Here is a 21094-nt window from a genome sequence, read left to right as displayed (position 1 = left end):
GACCTGAACAGGGGGACGTCAATACCAATGAAAGCGACGTCCATGTCTTTCTACAAGAGAAAATGGCACCTCTTATAGATTCTTCATTCTTCCTGACTACATGTATGAAGGTTTCTGTTGTCGGTCTCAACATTCCCAACTCAGCGGATGAGAAGGGCTCAAGCACATCCAAGGCGCCTCCGTCCAAAGGGGGTTTCGTCGCCTATTATAATTGATAGACTTCCTGGTTCTGTATGAGACGAATGACTGACACAGACACAGAGAGAGAGAGAAGGGGGGGGGGGCAATATTGATTATACCCAGAAAGGCGGCAGATCAGTGAAAAAGGACTTTACATGATCTCGAGAACGTGATGAATTTACGCCCACAGGAACAGAGGTTCGTCCTTCACAAAAATAGGCTAATCAAATCCCAGAGGAGTGAATCCGCGAGGTAAGTGTTTATTGGCTAAGCAACACCTATAAGCCTCTGACCCTCTCTCTCTCTCTCTCTCTATCCTGCACTCCAGACATGTCGATACTGCAGTGCAAGCACGAATCTATCAGGCTATGGTTTGAAATATGGAAACTAGATTGGACCACGAAACTCTATTCTTTGTAGAGCTCGTGGGGAAAGGGTGGTGGAAGTACACCTACGACTGGACAAAGATCTCTCTGCTGCCCTGATTCTTGATTTCGAGTTGCAAGCTCAGATCTGTAAGTCTACTATCTACACTGCCTTCAGGAAGGCACAATACCACAGGCAGGTTATGGAAGTCCGTAGAGTTAGGATTAACAGTGAACTGATTTGAATTGAACTGTCTTGAAGCACACAATTCTGTTCCTGCTGCAATCACGATGAGACGATTGCCAATTCCTGCAGAGCTCTCAAGGAGGCCTCATTCTGTTCAAAGGAACCGGACTGAAACTGCTCTACCATTAGAAGTCTTCATGCTCCTACAACTTCTCCACCATCGATATCTCCATGCTGTGGCTCCCAAGCGGCTTCTGTTTCTCCGTAGCAGTCATGAGCCGAGCCAACTGAGTTCTCTCATGCTGTCCTAAGAAGTCGCACTTGTCATTTTCCACGATCACCCTAGCTACACCACGAAATCCCGCAAGGATAGCCACAAGATCAAACCGACCTTTCGTCATCTTAACTTTGTCGTCGTCACTCAGATTTTTGCGAGGAAGGAGGTCATTCCAAGAATAGAAGCGGATGATACACTTCCATAGTTGGTGGTTAGATTTCAGGAGCTCGAACACTTTGCACCATCGTTGCTCTTCGCAAATGTCGGATTTTTTTCGATACTCCGTTGATAAGAAGAAACCACTGCTGAGGTTGAAGATCGCGTGGTGGACTTGACGCATGTTGGCCGTACCAATCTTCTCGAAGAACCAGAGGCAGCTTCTGGCGTCGTTGAAGAGGAAGTAGTGACTGCACCAGAAATATGGCGAGCCAAGAGTCCTCAAGTCTTTGTTGACTCCAAGAAGGGCGAGGTTGACGTTTGGTCTTTCTCGATGCCAGATGGCAGGAACAGGATATCTGCTCATTACATCCAGTTCTTTGAGAGTGAAGACTGGGTCGTCTGGTCTGTACCCGTGGCAATAGAAAGGACAGATGACTTCTGAGTCTTGGACAAGATGCATCTTCAATACTATGGCCTGAACCTCGGTCGAAAGAAGAAGGAAAAAGAAGAACTCTGTTAGTTTTTCCGAACTTCCCTTCTTACCCGTCTTAGCCTCCTTAGCCACCTTAGCCCGTACCTCTGCCAATGCTTTTGGGTCGACCACCGGATACTTTGCCTTATCTTCGGCTGGAGGGGTTGATTCTGGAGCGGGCGCCAGCTTCAACTCTTTCTTGAATGTATTGTAAAACGTCTGTACATCCTCCTCATTGCGAAGGTTCTGCCTAGAGATGACCGTGTGTTAGAAATGACGGGTATCAAGGTTCCGGGATCCCTACAGATATTTGCGGAGTGCTTCATCTGGGTTCTCATTCAATCCTAGTATGGCCTTGAGCGAAGCGATCTCGTGATCATCCGTAGAGTCATTCTCATCGCAGCCTCGATTGACCCTTTTCGGTGGTGGTGCTTCGGTGAGCGTTTCGGCGGTAGGGCTGAACAATCTCTTTCTGTTATTGCTTCTTCCCTTGTCTCGAACCGGGCCTGTTGCTTCTTGCGCTTCGTCCATCGTGATGAAGGTAAGTTAATTGTGGTACGAATATCGGGAGTCGTAGAAAAGTTATTTGGGGATGGTGTGAATCAAAAACCCCTGAACTGTGCAGCTGTGAAGGTCATAAGGGAAAATCAGCTAATTAGCGCGGCTGTGTTGTTACCTTTGTAGGTAAATTCCCGGCTTTCACAAGCCCTCAACTCCCACCGCGAATAGTAACCAAGCCAGCTAATCTAAACTTCCAATAGGGCTCGTGATAATCACCTTCACAAGCCTTTGAACGTCTGCAACTTGAGTGGAATTGCTCCTCTTGATGAGCTGTGAGCGCGAGGCGTGTCAATTTGGCCCAGAACAATGGTCAGGCTCGATGGGTTCTGAAAGCACGAGCTACACTTCCCCCTCGATGAAGATCTTCCTTGATCTTCTCGTCTGCGGCAACCAGCTTTGGGACCATCGAAATGACTTTGTCCAAGAGATTCCGAGGTATGGCAACTACTCCTTCGAGTGGATCACAAAAGATAATATCTCCCTATCGAAAGGGTCAATGACGTTGAATACGCTGTACACGGTCGCGGCACACACTGGTGATATCTTGACACCACCGATTGTCACGTCAATGTTCCGAGCAAAGACTTTTGATTCCGCTCCAGCACCCACTGTTGACTTGCCGCAAGCCCAGACCTAAACACAACGAGAGCAGTTTTAGCTTCTGATCGTTGTAAGACAAAGAGGAGTTGAAATGCTGTCTAGAAAAACCTTGACAGGAGGACTCGACACCACTGAAGCCTTTCTCGCCTGTTGGGTGATGCCGATGCATATCCCTCTTGGCTCCCTCAGATAGAGCGGATAGAGCGGCGAACAGAACGAAATATCGAGCATATCAAACAGAAAGAAACAGACAGGGTAGAGAGCATTGCACAGGCAGACCTGGCTAGGCATGCTGGGCGCATGTCCAACCAATACCGGTGCAGATGCTTTCGGTTTCCATATTCTGTTGATGGTTCCTGGAGCACTCACCGGAAGGCCACAGTTATTCAACTCCTCCAAGTCTCTAACCCTGCCCCCAACCACACAACCCATTGCACCCCTGGTCTTCATACGTAAGGCCATGATGCCTCCAATGGCGGCGCACGATTGTCCCTCAGGCTGCTCAATCACCATCACAGTGCCCTCGTCAGTAAGATCGACCCAATGCTGTCCCTTGGGGATGGCGTTAGGACCTGATTCTGGCAGTGGGCTTGTGATGGAGTTTCTGGCGACAAGCTTAAGTGTAGAAGCGGGTCCGATGACTTTAGGGCGTCCCTTACAGGAGCCCAAATGCTGTGGGAAGGGTGCATATGGTACTGATCCAGCAATCAACGTTCTGCGAGAAGAGGCGGTTGAGGACAAGCTCACCTATGTCAGCCAGATACCCTGCATGAAGTATCTCTCCAGAGTCTGGTTGTTGCAACTTGAGCAGGGCATCAGAGACCTGAAAGCCTCGGAACGTCAATTCGCGGCTCTATGGCCTGACGAACAATGCTCGAACTCACATCACAGGCAGAGTACGAGCTTAGGACGCTGAAGTGATTCGCACCTCGCGGCGAAGAAGGCTCCATACGGTCCACTTCTGCTCAGCTGAGCCTTGAAAGTATGTCCTTGGAGTTCTGCAAAATGGTTTTCAGGAAGACTTAAGCGGCATCAAAGCAGATGGTGACGAATGAGGCAGCACACAAAGAAATGCAGGTCCGTCCACGCATATGAACCTCTTCATGCTCGGATAACCATCACCAAGACACCTTCCTTATGTATGAACGCTTCTTGCTAAGGCGGTGGGGAAATGGAATCACAAGAGATTTCTCAGTGTCTCAGCATGAAGATAGCGATAGCTGGGCCAAATGTTTATTGACCTGCTGCCACGATAGCCGCAGATAAGCGATAAGCGCACGGATGTCTCGGATGTTGGATGTGGGTTGGCCAAGGCACGCTAATGAAGTCCTAACGAATGTCCTAACGGCATTGGGATGGATGGTGGATGGTGGATGGTGGATGGTGGATGGTGGATGGTGGATGGTGGATGGTGGATGGTGGATGGTGGATGGTGGATGGTGGATGGTGGATGGTGGATGGTGGATGGTGGATGGTGGATGGTGGATGGTGGATGGTGGATGGTGGATGGTGGATGGTGGATGGTGGATGGTGGATGGTGGATGGTGGATGGTGGATGGTGGATGGTGGATGGTGGATGGTGGATGGTGGATGGTGGATGGTGGATGGTGGATGGTGGATGGTGGATGGTGGATGGTGGATGGTGGATGGTGGATGGTGGATGGTGGATGGTGGATGGTGGATGGTGGATGGTGGATGGTGGATGGTGGATGGTGGATGATGCATAAGGCATCGGAAGACTTTTACAACTACTACCCTGCTGTCGCCTCCATGTTGCTCTCCAGCTCCATATCTGCGCTGTATGTGGTCACTAGTCTGTGGCTTCTGTGATCCCAGGAGGTGCCCTGTTGTTGCCCTTACGGGAAAGTTCAATCGACTACAGCCAAAACGATGTCTACATTGTCACAGCGTCCGACATACACAAGATCGCAGCTATCACAATGGTTGAGCCTGATCAACCAGACACAACCATCATTATCACTAGAGCATCTTGAAGAACTCATCAAGCAGGATCCGCTTGAGACATTGCATATGATTCAATTATGGCAGCTAGCTACTGTGCCGTTCGGTAATCTTGTATTACATTACTCACAACACCGTACCGTCTCGCTGGACTCTGAGACTCTGTTCCACAAGATCGTGAATAGAAGAATGGGAGGGTATTGTATGGAGAACAATACCTTCATGGCAACAGTGTTGCGATCGCTGGGATATGTTCTATACACGGCAGGTGCCAGAGTCGGAAATGTTCTTGATGACGGGTATAAAGGCCCTCAGGGCTACGGTGGCTGGAACCATATGCTCAACGTGGTCACTGTCCATGACCAAAAGTATCTGGTTGATGTGGGCTTTGGCTCATCAGGAGCTGTTAAGCCTATTCATCTCAAAGATGGTGAAATAGTGCAAAGTGTCCCGCCAGCTAGACAAAGGTTGGTGTACGCGCATTGCGCAATTGACGAATGCTAGCCAGGAAATGTGGGTTTTTGAGGTCCAGAATAGCCCAAAGAGCTCATGGATACCGCAATATTGCTTTCCCGAAGTTGAGTTTCTACCAGAAGACTTTAGAGTCATGAATTATTTCACGAGCCAAAGCCGAACTAGTTGGTTCACACAACGGCTCGTAATGACAAAACTGATACTGGACAACGAGCGGAAGAAACCTGTTGGCAATTTGATATTGTCGGGCAATGAGCTGAAGCACAGACTTCACGGACACTCAGAGATGCTGGTGATTTGCGAGACGGAGGCTGAGCGGGTCAGCATGTTGGAGAAGTATTTCGATGTGAAGCTCGAACCTGAAGAGATCAGAGGAGTACAAGGGTTGTCTTCTGAAATAAAATGACCAGGGGACGGCTTATGATACTGCTGAGGCCTACCACCTTTCGTAATAGGATCGAACATTGCAAAGTAAATTTGGTCTTGCGAATAGAAGTTGATACGCCTCATACTGACCAAGGAGATATGTACACTTGAAAAAGAGTTCTGCAGAGGTTCAAATGATCCTTTTCTCCATCTATAAAGCTTTAGTGACGGTCGACTTCTCAACAGGGATCTGCATACCCTCCAAGGATTGTTGACTTCAAAACCAACAGGAGCTACAGGATTGTCTGTCTGCTCTCGCCATATGCCTGTAAGTCTGAAATCTCTATCCATCACTACCGGTCTTATTATCAGTGGATGAGCCCAAGGTGAATGGTTGGAGGTTGGCTGACTCTGTCGGTCCCAAGCATCAAGAGTTCGCCTTGGGGCTTTCTTGTTGTTGGAGTAGTATCGTACCGTCGACAGGCCAGCTCCAGTGACGCCGAACATCTACACAATAGCTTGTCAGCAGAGCTCATCGCACCAAAACCCACTTGTGGTGACAAACAGCTAGCATGATCCCGTACGGGAGGAGTGCCTCAAACGGTACACCCATCTTGGGTATTGCCCGTTGTCAGAAGAAAGAGAGTATGTTCAGGGGATAGATTTGGTGAAGCAGCTCGCTGGAGACACCACTGAGTGGTGAATTCTGTTTTGTGGATGGTTGTGTTCAGCAATTGATATCCCGCAGGCGGAGAGTCGGCACCGCTAAGCCCTTTCGGGAATCAACTTTCTGACCTCTGTGACAGGTAGACAGGTAAATACACTTTTGATGTGGACGCGCCCTTTGCCAAAGATTCTATTGGAGCAGATTATATCAATACCTCCATGCGCTGCTCTTCATCTCAGGAAACTCTAACCCTTCGTGCATCCGTACACTATCTCAATCACCACCTGCAATGCGCTCTCCTTCCTGTGCCCTTCGTATAGCCTTATTAACTGAGGTCTAACTCTTGCCCTTGACCCAGTGCTGCTTGTATCCCGTTACCAGCTGCCGAATAACTCAAGACAGTACACGGTCGCCTCTGCTAATGGTGCTGAGGGTTGTAGGGTTTCTGATGTATCCCTTGAGCCAGGCAACTGTGGGCTGTCACAAGCCTTCTTGAACCGCACTCTGTTACTGGCCGACCAACACATACAACTCCTGCCGAGATACCGCCGGTTCTGAAGCATGGCCGCCTTCATGACCATCGAAGAATACCACGAGGAGCAGATACGCGAGGATCACCAGGAAAGTGACAAGGAGGAAGACGATGCCATTAGCGAGGATAGCACGGATGACCAAGAGGATAACATTCCATTTGTCGAAGCAAATCCTCCTGAGGTCGAGGCTGATGGGCTGTCAGATGTAGAGGCTACAAGTACTCGCTTTGACGATGACAGCAATGGTGAATCTGGCGAGAGTGAGACAGAAGCAGTTGGAGCAGTCAAGGTCAATCCCAATGCTGCGGCAGCTAGCACGAACGGGGTCTCAGAGGACGAGCAAAAATTGAACGATGAGAGCGATTCAGAAGAAGACATTGAGATAAGAGTCAGAAGCTCCGAAGCATCAGGGACAGATTCTGAAAGTAGCGAATCGGAGATGGAAGAATTTCAAGCTTCTGGAAGCAACGAAGACGAAGACGGAAGACCTGCAGACAGTCAGAACAACTGCATCTTCTGTGAACAAGGCGAGGAAGATGACCCTAGCGAAGATTTTGAGCCATACCTTTCATGTCTTGTCTGCGGAGAGCATTCGCACTATCAGTGTGCACGAGAAAATAATGCGCTTGGACAAGAAAGGGACAATGAAGGGTGGCTGTGTCCTTCTTGCGCTGAGATAGAGCAAACACCGGAGTCTCCAGAAGAGAAGTTTTCTCGACCTCGAAGCTCTGCCCCACGCCTTGTTCGTGATCTACTACCTGTTACACGAGGTGTACAGAAGAGAGACTCACATTCAATATTCGCCCAACCTCTGATTTCAGAAGGAGAAGACATGGATGGATTCCGCAAACTACGTAAGAGAAAGTCCCCGACCAACGAACTTCCAGGTAGCGCAGAGAAGAAACGACGAAAAGCTACGCCCCGTCCTCTTTCGGAGGCTGTCTCGAATAAACAAGAAGATGACGATGAGATGGATGAGCTCACCACGTCGCCATTGAAAGGGCCGTCTGGGTCGACTCGGCGTGCCAGTCAGAAGAACGTACCACCTATCAGAGTCATTCAGCACCGGCCTCTGAACAAACCACCGGCCAAGTTCATCCTGGCCTTCCACCTCGAGCCATCCAAATTAGCAAGAATATTTGGTAGAAAAGCGAAGCCGAAACGAGTCCGCGATCGGAAGAGACCACCACGAATCCAGCCTCCACCCTCTTCAGCCTTTCAATCTCCCCCACACAAGTTTCCCGCCTTGCCTACCAATAACCTTATCTTTCCCTCCATCCTTCACGAACGCGACCACGAAGTCAATTCTAAACCATACGGGGGCATTCTCAGTGAAGCCGAAGCGGATACTTCTCGAACTCTTCCGAGCTTGAGAGATCGTGAGATTTTCGAAGCTGCCAGAAAAGAAGCAGAAGAGGAACGGAGAAAGGCCTCCTTAGCCGCAGAAACCGACACCACAAACCCTGAATTTGCAAACAACCCACCAACCACCGCTCGTTCCACTCGCACAGTCTCCGGCCCACCGAGTAAGATCAAATGCATCCAGTTTGGCCGCTTCATCATCGATACCTTCTATGCAGCTCCCTACCCTGAAGAATACTCTCACGAATCCCGCCTCTTCATCTGCGAATTCTGCCTTAAATACCTCCCCTCTGAACCAGTCGCCTACCGCCATAAACTCAAATGCCCAGCCAAACACCCGCCAGGAGACGAGATTTACCGCGACGGTAGCATCTCCATTTGGGAAGTTGACGGTCGCAAGAAGACAGAGTATTGCCAATGCCTCTGCCTAATGGCAAAGATGTTCCTTGGTTCCAAGACTCTCTACTACGATGTCGAGCCCTTCCTCTTCTACATTCTGACCGAATACGATGATCTAGGCTACCATTTTGTCGGCTATTTCAGCAAAGAAAAGCGACCCCAATCCCTCAACAACGTCTCCTGCATCCTCGTGATGCCCATCCACCAACGAAAAGGCTACGCTACCTTCCTGATTGACTTCTCTTACCTCCTCACGCGCATCGAGGGCAAAGAGGGCTCCCCGGAAAAGCCGCTCTCAGACATGGGCTTGACGGCATACCGATCGTATTGGGACCTCACCATCTCACATCACCTTCTCGATCTGGCCTCCGGATCTAAATCTACACCCTCCTTCTCAGCACGCACCCTTATGTCTAGAACCGGCATGACAGCCGACGATGTAATCCACAGCCTCGAACGCCTCTATGCATTTGTCCGTGACCCCGTCACGAAAACCTATGCGATCCGTTTCGACAGAAAATTGTACGAGCAGATTATCAGCGAGAATGAGGCCAAAGGGTACAGGAAATTGAGGCCGGAGAAACTGGTCTGGACGCCGTATGTGATGGGGAGGAGTGATCACGCGGCTCTGGATGGGAAGCACATGCATACTATGGCGCCAAGAGAGGGGAGTGCTGAGGCAGAGGAAGGGGAAGCAAGGGCAGATACGAATGGAGATGAACAAGCCGATGAGGTGAATGACACAAGGAATGAGCAGGAGCAGGACGACGATGCTGAACCGGACGCCACGAAGTCATCCAGAAAGCTTAAGGGCAAAGGCAAGAATAAAGGTAAAGGTAGATTCACATCTCAAAGTCAGTCTGCAGGATTGTTCGAAAACCCTAGTACAAACGGTGCACCGATCAATGAACTCGGCCACCCGGCGCCCGCTCCACCATCCACCTCAATGCTCTCAGCAACCGTTTCAACAGAGATCACACAGGCGAACACCAACCGCATCAACGGCACTACCGAACCAGTTCCCGCCGAAACCCGCAACGGCCCGCATTCTGACGCTCCCTCTTCATCATCAACAGTACCCACAACCACAAAACCGGCCTCCGAAAGATCAACCGAAGAGGTCTTGACAGGCTACGCCCTCGCCTATCGCACCCACAAAATTCCCCCCTCCCGCTTCGAGATCGACCCACCCATCCCTTCTGCTATGCTTGCTTTTGCCCGTGGCCGCAGCAAGAAGAGAGCGTTCGGCTCCGCTTTTGGTAGCAGCGCTAGCGCAAGGAGGCAGTCAAACACTGCTACTATGAATGGGAGTGGTGCTGCAGGTGGCACTGGCGCCGATGGGGTGAGCACGCCCAGCGTGGGTATGATGAATCCTCCTGCTAGTGCGCGTGTGAGGAGTTCGCCGAGACATGCTCAGCAGGTGAATGGGAATGGAAACACGAATGGCATTGGGATTGAAGGGAGAGTCGGTCAAGTGACGCCTTTGGGTCGGTTGTCTAGGATCAGGTCGCATGGAACCCCCATTCGAAGGAGTGCTCGAGCTAGAGATAGAGATGGAAAGACGGCGATTGATTTGACATTGGACGGTGCAGAGAAGAAAGAAGATGACGTGGAAAAGGACGATGAGGATAGTGAGAGTGGCAGTGGGAGCGAAAGTGGGAGTGGCAGTGGAAGTGAGACAAGTGATGTGGTCGAGGAGAATGTAGACGTTGAAGCAAGTGAAGGGGGCGAGGACGATCAAGACGCGGAGAGTGAGGACGCAGAGGGCAGTGGTGTGGATGACTGATCTGATCAATTTCCTGTTACACGGTTCCGGATATGGAGCTGATGAGAGCGCCATGAGTTGCGGAATACTAGCGTGCTCGTGTTTGTTGACCAAGGCCAGACTTGAGACTTGGAACTTGCGCCATGGTTCGTAGAAAGGGACGGATCGGGGCGTTGGGATCGAGGAACCAGGAGCAGATCGGAACCAAGGGGCAATCCGAGATATCCAGGTTAGACAAAGCCTGGGCTAGTCATGGATCACCAAGATACCCATTTTGTTGAGATAGAAATTTCATTGCAAACGTGGCGCGTACTTGCGCCTGCGGGACCCCACGACTGCGAATTAGCTGTGGCCTCTGCATGCGAGTCAGCTGGCAGATGAGCGCCACCACATGTGCATTCCAGAAATCCATGTGGGCACAAGGATTGATTCACGTGGCAAACAGTTGCGTTCGGCGGTTCCGGAATGGGCCCACCTCCCGTCTTGCTCTATAGTACATCGCCGGCGAGAGGGTTGATTGGCATTGAAATATGCGGCAGAGAATCGGCATGGCTTCTAACCGGGGACATCAGAGCAAACGCCCTTGTCTCGCGATACGAACCAAGTACCGCCTAAAGCTGCACTTGATGAGTGCCTGGCCCATTCATTGTACACCCCTCGAGAATACAATCGTGCAGTCTGAGAAATCAATGTTGCATTGCAAAAGCCCTTCAACGTTACATCCAAGTAATATCCACTTCAGCCATCATCAGCTTCATGGCTGTCACTATTTGGGTTCTTTTCCATCAGGCTCATCTGGGCGAGGCCTGTTTCTATTCTTTGAGTCGCTAACTTGTGGTGTGAAGAGTGTAGACAGCTTTCTGCTAGTGGTGACTGTCCATCGTCTAACCAAAGTCCGTTGCTGTCAGACCTCAAAGCATTTTTTTTTTGAGGAGTTTGTATAACATGACAAATACCAAGTCTCATGGCGTCTGGTGTCATTGATTAGGATCAGCATTGTTGCAAAAATTCGACAGCATGTAGTGGAGGTGTGAGCCTCGGCCGCAGTTGGTGTGGACGCATAGTATCGCTGTGCCGGGCCTGCTCCTATAGAAGTAGTTGATTCTTGGTCCTTGGTGTAGTTCAGTGATATATGAAGAAAGTGGCGTCGCCGCTTGTATTGACAGGACCGAGATCAATGCGCTTGTTTTAGGTTGCCTATGTTCAACAGTTAGCTATTGGACACGACGTGCAGTAGACGGCCTCGCGGACGAGTTTCATGCACCATCAATCTCGGAGCTTGACAGACACGTATGATGTTGTAGGGTGATGAAAGCATGGAATACCGTCGATAAAAAGGTCTAGACGCCAGGGAAGGGGCGATAAGCTTGGCGAGAACGAGGCGGCAACCCCAGAACAAGCAACCATCGGTCTCCAAGTGACCGTTTCAAGATCGCGTGGTACGGGGTGATCAGAAATGGAATAACCACGGCGGAAGCATGCAGGAAAGCCGCGTGGAAGCCCAGTTGAGGGTGGGGGGAGCTCCAAGCGAGCTGACGCTTTCCTCTCAAAAGGCATATGCAGGGTACAGCCATGTGGATGTTAGTGCTAAATGTAGATGGGGAAAAAGTGTGGTCAGTGACAGCTTCGGCTAGCAAATGTGACACGTCCAACATTGGACATCCCGCACGGATGACAGAAGCGTGGCAACAAGGGTTTTGATGTTCGATCCGGAGCGGGACAGCCACGAAATCTCTGAGCCGGCTGGAATTGGCTGAAAAGGAAATCAGAGTACGGGAAGCGTACATGCGTTTGCGGCTCGAAGAGAGCCGAGGCTCGACTGTAACCCGTGGAATGCTATATGCAGCCCAATTCCCAGACAGAAGTCACAGCGAGGCGGTGCTTGTGGCAGCAAAAGATTTTTCTCGCGTCCATAGAACCGAGCCACACATACTACGTAAGCCCAGGTGAGTTTGCTTGATGAGATATGGCGAGCAAGCACAATCAGCACATAGAGTCCAGGATTTCGAGAATAGATTATATGCCTCACAGCGGCATTCGAGCCGTCCCAGTGTGAGCCAAACAAAGTCATCTCAACAAGGTTCGAATCAGGGAATTCAGATGCTTTCGGACGAGAGAAGACGTCTGACGGCCACAGAACAACCGGCACCAGTCGTAAGCAATCCCAACCATTTCCAGGGTGCGTTTTGCCTGTCGGGAGTGACTGGAAACAAGATTGGAGCAGATGCAAGCGCACTCGAGTGGCGTGCATGATGGCTTGGGATGCTAGATGGGCCCCTGCACACCTGGCACACCTGGCTGGCTTGAAGCAAACAGAGAAGCATAATTAGCCTATTCTCTGCGGCCATTCTCGTCTCTTTCCTGCTTTGGTCCAGCTCATGTTCCCAGAACGGGCCAGTCGACCACCACCATGGCCAAATCGAGACAGCTCTCTGCGTTGTATGACTTTGCTCAAACTTAAGACACGAGACCGGTAGAAGATGTGGTGTCTGTAGTTGTGTGTAGCAGCCTCGTGCCCCCTGCAGACTTCAAGTTGCCAGCAGCCATTCCAGCTCGACTAACACCACCTGCAAGTCAAGGGTAGGGTCATGAACAATTGCGGACGTGGAGGGTCCTCCGGTCCCTGCCTTCAAGACGCCATACCCGTATCGCCTATTCTGGGCTTGATCGATCGGTTACGATGGTCTGCATTGGTCATGCTTCAAGTCACCAATCTGGCATCCGTCGTCTCCAATGCCCATACACACCATCGCCGCTGGATGACAATGTTCCTCTTTGTACGGGCCCGCACCTTGGAGTTTGGCGGAAGGCTAATGCGGCGACGGGCTGCCACCTGCACCTAACCTTGGGATTACTGTAGCCCGCACATGGCTTATGGTCGCACGAACGCGAGAAAATCCCCCGAGGTGACTGCTGCAAGGCTGCTCCAGAACTGGGTTCTTGGTAAGTATCGAGTCTGCATCGCAACCATGACACGATACCTTCACCTTCCCTGACAACCTGCTCCCTAACTCGACCCGCTGACAGCATCATCGATTCATCGGGTTGTGGAGATGTCAGCAGCGAGGTCACATCCACCACGGGACAAATGCACACCCCTTGAAGAGCCCTGAATCCTCCACGCCATTGCCCTGATTGGTGATTGCAGGTACAGCTAGGTACTCCTCGTCCCTCGTCCACCACCACCATATGCCGCCAAGGCCCACGGTCCGGATGTATGAGTCCCCCAACCCAAATTCATTGATTGCCTGTAGATATCCGCTCGATCGAACGTCACTCCTCGATGGTCCAGAACTCTGTTCTGCTCAATTTCCGAATGCGTAGAGGCTGTGCGCAATGATTGTAGCTGGCATGCATCTGGTGTTGCACAGTATTGGTCGATATTGCTGCCACCCTGAAACAAGCAAACTTTCCATAACAGCACAACCACTCGCCTTCGATATTTGCTCAGCACCAGTCGAGGTTGCTAAAACTTTGTTTACTCTCTCGCAGTTCCAGTTCCTCTGGGCTGCCTTACAGCAGCATGCGGATTGCCATTCCAAGGACTGCACGACATTGGAATTCTACTCGGTCGATGCGCTCTTCTTCAGCGGGAACACCATAACTTCTACGATCCTGGATACTACAATCACCAACAGATACACCCGTGGAAAGAAGCTAGCTATCAGATACTCCTAATCAGCTATTCCATCTTTGAGTTGCCTGCAGTGCAGTTCGTTGTGTCGCCGACCTAGGTGGCTCAGAAAGCACGCAGCCACAACTCTGGTGCGCCTGTTTGTCCATTCAAACTGGGAGACCAGGCCAAACGAACCGGGGTTTCGGGCGTCTAAGTCCTCAAGCAAGGATCGATCTTGTTTACTAGTGTATTACTGGAGTAGACCATAAACTCTTCACAAGTCCTCCTGACGAGTCCTTCTGACGAGTCTTGCCTGCCAGCCTCGACAAGCCATCCTCCTACCTGACTGAATTGATGTCATTCCACCCTTCCTGAAGCCGTCATCTTGGTCCTATCATTTTTCAAAGAGGTCGGGATCGGTCGCTCTAGTGGGGGCGACTCCGGATCATCGCATCCAGGTGGAGCTATCTAGCTGCTCATAGGTGGGGAATTGCGTGCATGAACGGCACCGGCTCCCTTGACTGGCGAAGCTTAAGACTAGCTTGAGGTCTCGTTTGCTGGTATATCAAGTCACAACACCGGGTCAAAGCTGGCTATCCGCGAGTATTGCCAGAGTAAGGTTCATTTGGCAAAGGGGAGATCAGCCCGGAATACATTCGCCAACAGCCGAAACCATCTGGAGGAGTATCAAGGAGGACATTCCATTGGGAACACCCCATTTCTCGTAAAGGGCAGGCGCAATCCAGGACCCGGCGTAGCCTCACACGTCTTCATATCCCCAGATCCTGCCTATCTACGGCCAGCAAGCAGCCCATCTGTATTTCCCCAAGGCGCAGGCCTCATATCCCAATAACTACAGGCCCATCGGCAGCGCATATCCTTCCAGTAACTTCGGTTTCCAAAGGTACCCACAGACTCCTCTCACATGCTTGTTGAGACCAGATCCCCGGGACCAAGCGCTCATTCGAACGCTTCCGAGTCGCACCCACTCTGGGAACCATCGCTGAACCTGTGGGAAGAAACACAAACATAAGTCGGGCGTTGCCCGATGCTGCACAAGCCGAACCGAACTACACAGCACAACAATACCCCACTCGAGTGGCTTTATCTTCAGCTGGCTTTGTGTCTGCATCCTACAACCACATCTGCATCACTACCTGCAGGGTCTCACTCGCATCCATAACCAATACTTCTGTTACAATCCTTGGCCACCCTTGTCCTGCGGTTCGTTGTTTCAACGACTGTCAAGAGCGTGTTGGTCGGATCCGTGGTATCAACACTGCGGGTCAAGCCCCGTGCAGAAGCAACCCTCCGGAAGCGTAGCACAAGAAGCCCACTCGTGCCAGTCAGCAGATAGTTCGAGAATTCCATTGATGGACGAGAACTCTCTGGCACGCCTCGTTGCCGCTCGATCTTCACTTACAAGGTCCGTTGTGTGCGACAGTTCTTCATCTCGGAGCCATGGCTCATGGACGTAACTCACTGACGGCCACCTCACCGAATAGCTCTGCATACAACCTGAGGACCACTCAAGAACCTCAGCAAGCGAAGGTCTATCTACAGAGAGATAAAGGCATGAAAGCTCCTCGAAAACCTCTTCTGGGAGAACCCAGAACTGACGTACAATTTCATCTGTTCAGATCGAAAGCCACTTGAACCCCCACCCGTGATAGAAATCCTTCTTGACGACAATGACCCATATAAGTGAGTGATGATAATACAGGCTCACGGCCGAGGCCATGGACTAATCTCATACAGAAATTTCCTTTCGAGCCCATACTATTTTATGTGTGCAACGCTTCATGATACCAACAAGGCGGAAACTTCGCCTCATTCGCGCAATGCCGACCTCGCTGGTACACTTGTATCATCCCTTCATCGAGTCAAGGATACCGAAAACAATGGTGAGTGCTCTAAATTGAATCTACAATTCGATCCTGATTAATGGCCAGATGTCGGATATTTCGTCTTTCAGGACCTTTCCGTTCGAAAGGAGGGCGATTTCCGTCTGAAGTTCAGCCTGTTTGAGCTGCAGCGGTTCGTCAGTTCCTATTGATTTTCCCAATTGGTATGCTGACGAGCTCCAGCGGCGGAGACGGTATGACAGCATCATACATCAAGTCGACATTATCAAAACCATTTAAAGGTCAGATCGAGTGTCCTCCCAACCGCATCATGCAAACTCGGCTGATTCAGATCTTAGTGTACTCGAGTGCCAAATGTCCACCGCCTCTTCCCTCAACCTTCCTCACCAAGCATTTGCAGGAGCAAGGCATCAAGTTGAGAACCAAGAAGACACAGAATTCGCAGTAAGCATCCTTTTGTGTATGAGAATTATTTTACCCTTCTTTTGACGGATATTACAGTGGACGACGAGCCCGTCGACCAGAAGAGTGGTCAAGCGAGCTTCCACAACAAGCAAATAACGCCCCCGTCCTCAACCGCCTACCCATCCCACGGTCGATGACAGACTCTTATCAAAACCGATTTCCTTCTACGCACGGACAGAACCACTTTCGTCGGGATTCAGGCGGCGGTTATCAAGTGCCACTAGACACGAACTTTGCTTATGGCGAAGGCTCTTACGCTCAGACTTCTTATGGGTCAGATTCATTGCCGTATCGACATTTCGATCGCAGGCAAGACCCAGCTCCGAAAAGGCACAAGAGAAATCCTTCCTTTCCCGATATTGACACGCGTTACGTGCTTGGGTCCCACAAAAGTACCTCTCATGGTAACGAAGAGGAGCCCACCACACCGCACTCCGCTAGCACATCCTTCAACGACAATTACTTCTCGCAATACGTTACTCAGGGTAGATCAAATGATTCGCCATCCTCAAGAACGCTTATGAGCCAGCCACGGAGGCAATACTCATCTGCAGAATCCAATCATTACCCTACGCCAGATAGCTCAAGAAGTTATCAAGGGCACGCTGCCAATCGTCTCTCGGTGGGTTCTGAGCTGGCAATGGGATATGGCGGGTCCACTGAGCCCGGTAGACACCATTATCCCTCCTCTGCAGAGACACAAGGCTCCATACCTGCGCCAGCAGCCATGCACCCACCCGTCCAGGGGCCCAGTAGGCCGTCTCCCACGAGTGATTCCCGGTATTGGCAGGGTTCTTTTGAGAACTCGACCTCTTATGGAGCCTATCACAGTCGCAATCCTTCCATTAATGCACTTCCCACCGGCCATCTACTCCCAGCACCTACGAGCCTGCAATCCAGATCATCCATGGAAAATTCTCTACATCATTTTTGAACCTGATTTTTAGTATAACTGTGCCGTTGAGGCATTGTTAAGGAGTTGTAAAGAGCCTTGATGAGATAGGCGGCATTGGACGGTCAGCGCGTTGGAGTAGATAAACGACAGGGCAGAGGCTTAAAGCAGGCAACAACGAGTGAAGAGAGTGTGCTCCAAAAAACATGTGCATATGAGGAGTTTCAGCTACGAGGTACATATCCAGCCAACACAGGCTACGGACAACCAACGCCAGGAGCAGGGCTTGATATTGATTGCGCGTCTCTCGGGAGAAACTCAGAAATCTGTGCGTTGGACAGGTCCAGCAAATAAGCTGCCTGTTGCAATTTCCATGTACGCGAAAAAAGCAAGTGTTTGATGACTCTGTGCCTTCCTTGTTCTCCTCTAAGTAGAGAAAACACCACCACCACCACCACCACCACCGCTACCACTGCCACTGCCACTGCCACTGCCCCACAGCTGTATTCCATCCTTTCCATCCTTTGGCTTCTATTCCCCCTTCTGTGATCTATCTATGCTGACATCTCTATCAACATGGGTTCATGCCAGCCTTGCATCGAGGATATTCGCGTCGAGGGAACCTGGAGTGGCGATCTGTCAGATCCTGTCAACCTCACAATCTCGATCGAGCTTGTTACGAAGAGCAGATCGCACTTGTCCCTCATTCGAAACAATCATCCCGCTGTGTTGTCTACCACGGTTATAGCCATCTCGAAAATCCCACAGAATGAGGACAAACTATCGCCATTCAGGCCCTCAGGCCCTCACCATCCTCTTCGGCAAGAGCCCTCCCCCCTTCCAGAGGCACCAGAAATTCCCCTCTTTTCACAAACGGCATCCTTATACGAAGCAGCCAGTAGTCATGATAGTGTCTTGTCTCCTCCTCCACCGTCAACCTCTAGGGAATTGACGATTCGCAAGCGCTTGAGTCTTCTACCGAAACCAACTTCTCCACCAAAGCAGAACCCTCCACTCCGACAAAAGCCGAGCAGAAAACTTGACAGTAGTCCTTACTCTGTACGAAAACACCCTGTCTCGCTCGACAAGCGACCACCCTGGCGGCCTGGTGGAGCCGATGATACTATGTCACGAGGTAGGAAACAAATTGGTACCGACGTGGCGAAGAGAAGGGTCTCTCGATCAACGGGAACAATGCAAGCGAGTCGTGGACGAACACGCCACAGACAGTCTTCATTACCAGGTCAAATGCTAGGAACGCAACAAGAGTCGCAAAGTTTGCAAGCAGAAGAAAGTCAAAATTGGCCAAAGACACTTCCAAGAGGTAAAGCGACGATGATTCCTCTGCCTGCTAAATGTCAGCACCGAGATACCACGGTCAAAGTTACTCGATATGCTGAAGCGCAAAATGCAAGCGAAAGACTAGAAAAGTGGCTTGAGGATAGACGGAACGACTGGGCTGCTGAAATTTGCACGGCCAGCGAGTTGGTCTCGGAAGGTGGCATTCCGGAGGTGTTCGATGCGCCAGATGCTACGTTGTCTCTAAGTCCCACTCCTTCGTCGCGTGCAGCTCTTCCCTGGACATCCCTTCAAGGCATACGCGGCGGGGGCTCCATCAGTAAAAAGTCCTGCTCATTGGGTCAAGACACCCCGATTGCAACCTTGGTAGAAGACAATGGCATTCTGTTCGCCTTCTTTCAAGATTGCAGCGCTGGCGAGTCTAAGACAGCCAGACTTTGCATCGAAATTCATGCTTGCATAATGCTCGAAGCCCAACCTTCAGGCTGTCATTCACTTTCTATCCCGGGTCTTCCCCTGCAGGGCGGCCACGCACAGGGTACTTTCTCCCTCAAAATCAAGGGACCAGCAACGCTAGGAAACGACGATTTCAAAGCGTATGAGAAGGTTGCTTATGTCGACAAGGACTTCTCCACGCATCCGCTACAGCATGATCAAATGTCTCTGACCTTCTCTCTTGCCACGCCATTTACTGTCAACGTTCTTTGTTTCGAAGCTTGTCGGGTACTGGAACCTTCAAACTTTGAGGTGGATAGTAATGTTTATACTCGATTCGACTGGGAGAATTTCGAGGATGATGGTATTACAGCGGAGCATTCGATGCTCTGTTCGCTACGGCTGCACCCATTTCTTATGTGGGCAGAAAATGTACAATTCAAGCTGTACCTGGTTGGTGGTCCTTCCGGCACTCTTGACACATGCTTGACACCTGGGAACCGTCGTATTCATCTGAACGGGGAACGCTGTGATTCTGAGCATGAGCTAGAGATTCTGATGACCTGTCCAGTGGCAGACCTGCAAAAGACGTTCATAATCTCCTGGAAGCAGTCTTTGGGCGTTGCTCCATTCGAAATGTGGCTACCCAGAATCTCTGGTCTTTACAGCAAGAAGCTCGAGGACCTCTTTGACCTGCCGTATGAAGACGGCATTTCCATCAATCCAAGGCCCTGCCAAAAGTCGAGGCTGTATTCGATGGTGGCACAGGAGGAGTTTCTCAAGTCATCTGGTGACATATACTTCTTCCCAGAAAACCAGCACAATCCGCGAACCATTCGTCAGAGTCTGATTGAGAAGTCGGGTCAATTCTATGACGAGCTGACGGCTGAGTACGATGAATCAACGCCAGCAACGCCTACAGATGAAGACTTCAAGGCGCCTTTGAAGCATTCGATCATCACTTTACAGCCTGTCAAGAGGCCACGAACATCCACATCAGACTTTCTTCTGAACACCCGCGCGGATGCTGGTAACCGCCCGAATGTTAGAAAGCGGTCAAAGAAGTTCACAGAAACAGGGGGTGCTGCCGAGGATGTGGTGGAGCCGATAAATACCGTACAACCGAAAGCATCTGGCGCAGGAGCAAGTTCGTTCCTGATTCGCAGTGCTGTTTTCATGGTTAATATGCTACGAGGGTTCTTTAGCCATCTTGCCGCCCCTGTGAGGTTGCTCAAGATTATGCTCCTGACATGGCTTTGTCTCCGGGCGTTCAACCACGACAGCGTTGCGCAGTTTGAGAACTCGGTCGTCGCGCAGGCGAAAGAAGCCTGGGATAGCTGGGACTTCGAGCCAGTGGAGCTGCGTGGTGACTTCACAGGATGGAAGCACCTGCTGGCCAAAATCAACCACGGCGCAGCAAGTGTCATCCATGATGGTCGTCTTGGCGCTCAGAATGCAATAGATGTGGCAGTAGAAGAGTCGGATGGGGCGGTTGAAGATGCTCCAATGGTGGATGACGAGGTGCCAGCGGGGGCTATCGACGAGGGACAGCCGTCTGCAGTTGGGAAGGAGGAAGAAGTGAACGGCCAGGGCCAAGAAGCAGAGAAGGAGCATGGTTTGACATTACTGGACCGCATCGACCTTGCGCTCGGCTGGAAGCCTCCTCAAGCTCAAGGGACTGCATGAGCAGGGGAATGGCAATACAGATTGGCCCAGTTGGGGTTCCGGAGGACTCATTGCTCCCCGTTGTTCCCGAGACGGGGCTTAATTTGCTCAAGCTAGCTAGCATCAAGACACCCCAGTTGCATGTAGTAGTACTTAACCCCATTCGAACCTACCCAAAGCATAATCCCATCATCCTCGCTGTTGATTCCCATTCTCCTTCTTTCTTCTTCTCCACTACAACTATAAACACCAACCCGCCACCGCGACCGAACAACCCCTGCAGCTGCCAGCTGCCAGCTGGCGACGAGTAGAAATCGAAACAGAAACAGAAATAGAACTTCAGTGGACCAAGTAGTCAGGGCCCTACATTGCAAGGTCGTCAGATTTAACCCTGAACCTCCTCGAGTCAACCGATCGGACTCCTGACATCTGACGTTCTTACATAGTTAGTCGGCTTTTTTTAATCCATGTCCCTACTGTTGTTGGGTTCATGCATTGTGTGTATCCATGGCAGCCGCTGGCGTGTTG

At 50.8% G+C, this 21094-nt stretch overlaps 7 protein-coding genes across 7 annotated transcripts; 4 read left to right on the top strand and 3 right to left on the bottom strand.

The window, feature by feature from the left end:
* Positions 1–935: 935 nt before the first annotated feature.
* On the bottom strand, positions 936–2171 carry EPUS_03744 (uncharacterized protein; the record flags this gene model as incomplete). The annotated part of the gene is made up of 2 exons (XM_007807727.1): positions 936–1890; positions 1945–2171. 2 exons carry the CDS (start codon positions 2169–2171, stop codon positions 936–938), a joined length of 1182 nt encoding a protein of 393 aa, XP_007805918.1.
* Positions 2172–2511: 340 nt separating this feature from the next.
* EPUS_03743 (uncharacterized protein) lies at positions 2512–3751 on the bottom strand (the record flags this gene model as incomplete). The annotated part of the gene is made up of 5 exons (XM_007807726.1): positions 2512–2682; positions 2736–2834; positions 2910–3405; positions 3461–3624; positions 3686–3751. The coding sequence occupies 5 exons, from the start codon at positions 3749–3751 to the stop codon at positions 2512–2514; spliced, it is 996 nt and encodes a 331-aa protein (XP_007805917.1).
* Positions 3752–4952: 1201 nt separating this feature from the next.
* On the top strand, positions 4953–5267 carry EPUS_03742 (uncharacterized protein; the record flags this gene model as incomplete). Its single annotated transcript, XM_007807725.1, has 1 exon — positions 4953–5267. The coding sequence occupies one exon, from the start codon at positions 4953–4955 to the stop codon at positions 5265–5267; it is 315 nt and encodes a 104-aa protein (XP_007805916.1).
* A 704-nt stretch (positions 5268–5971) lies between these two features.
* Positions 5972–6216, bottom strand: EPUS_03741 (uncharacterized protein; the record flags this gene model as incomplete). The annotated part of the gene is made up of 2 exons (XM_007807724.1): positions 5972–6110; positions 6155–6216. 2 exons carry the CDS (start codon positions 6214–6216, stop codon positions 5972–5974), a joined length of 201 nt encoding a protein of 66 aa, XP_007805915.1.
* Positions 6217–6831: 615 nt separating this feature from the next.
* On the top strand, positions 6832–10350 carry EPUS_03740 (uncharacterized protein; the record flags this gene model as incomplete). Its single annotated transcript, XM_007807723.1, has 1 exon — positions 6832–10350. The coding sequence occupies one exon, from the start codon at positions 6832–6834 to the stop codon at positions 10348–10350; it is 3519 nt and encodes a 1172-aa protein (XP_007805914.1).
* Positions 10351–13196: 2846 nt separating this feature from the next.
* EPUS_03739 (uncharacterized protein) lies at positions 13197–17209 on the top strand (the record flags this gene model as incomplete). Its single annotated transcript, XM_007807722.1, has 7 exons — positions 13197–13272; positions 15586–15649; positions 15704–15849; positions 15898–15982; positions 16033–16091; positions 16149–16254; positions 16312–17209. 7 exons carry the CDS (start codon positions 13197–13199, stop codon positions 17207–17209), a joined length of 1434 nt encoding a protein of 477 aa, XP_007805913.1.
* A 534-nt stretch (positions 17210–17743) lies between these two features.
* Positions 17744–20587, top strand: EPUS_03738 (uncharacterized protein; the record flags this gene model as incomplete). The annotated part of the gene is made up of 1 exon (XM_007807721.1): positions 17744–20587. One exon carries the CDS (start codon positions 17744–17746, stop codon positions 20585–20587), a length of 2844 nt encoding a protein of 947 aa, XP_007805912.1.
* Positions 20588–21094: the final 507 nt, after the last annotated feature.

Source organism: Endocarpon pusillum (assembly GCF_000464535.1).
Source record: "Endocarpon pusillum Z07020 unplaced genomic scaffold scaffold7240, whole genome shotgun sequence".
In the NCBI taxonomy this organism is placed as follows: domain Eukaryota; kingdom Fungi; phylum Ascomycota; class Eurotiomycetes; order Verrucariales; family Verrucariaceae; genus Endocarpon; species Endocarpon pusillum.
The sequence above is the reverse complement of the archived record's forward strand: the minus strand, read 5'-3'. Positions and strand labels throughout refer to the sequence as shown.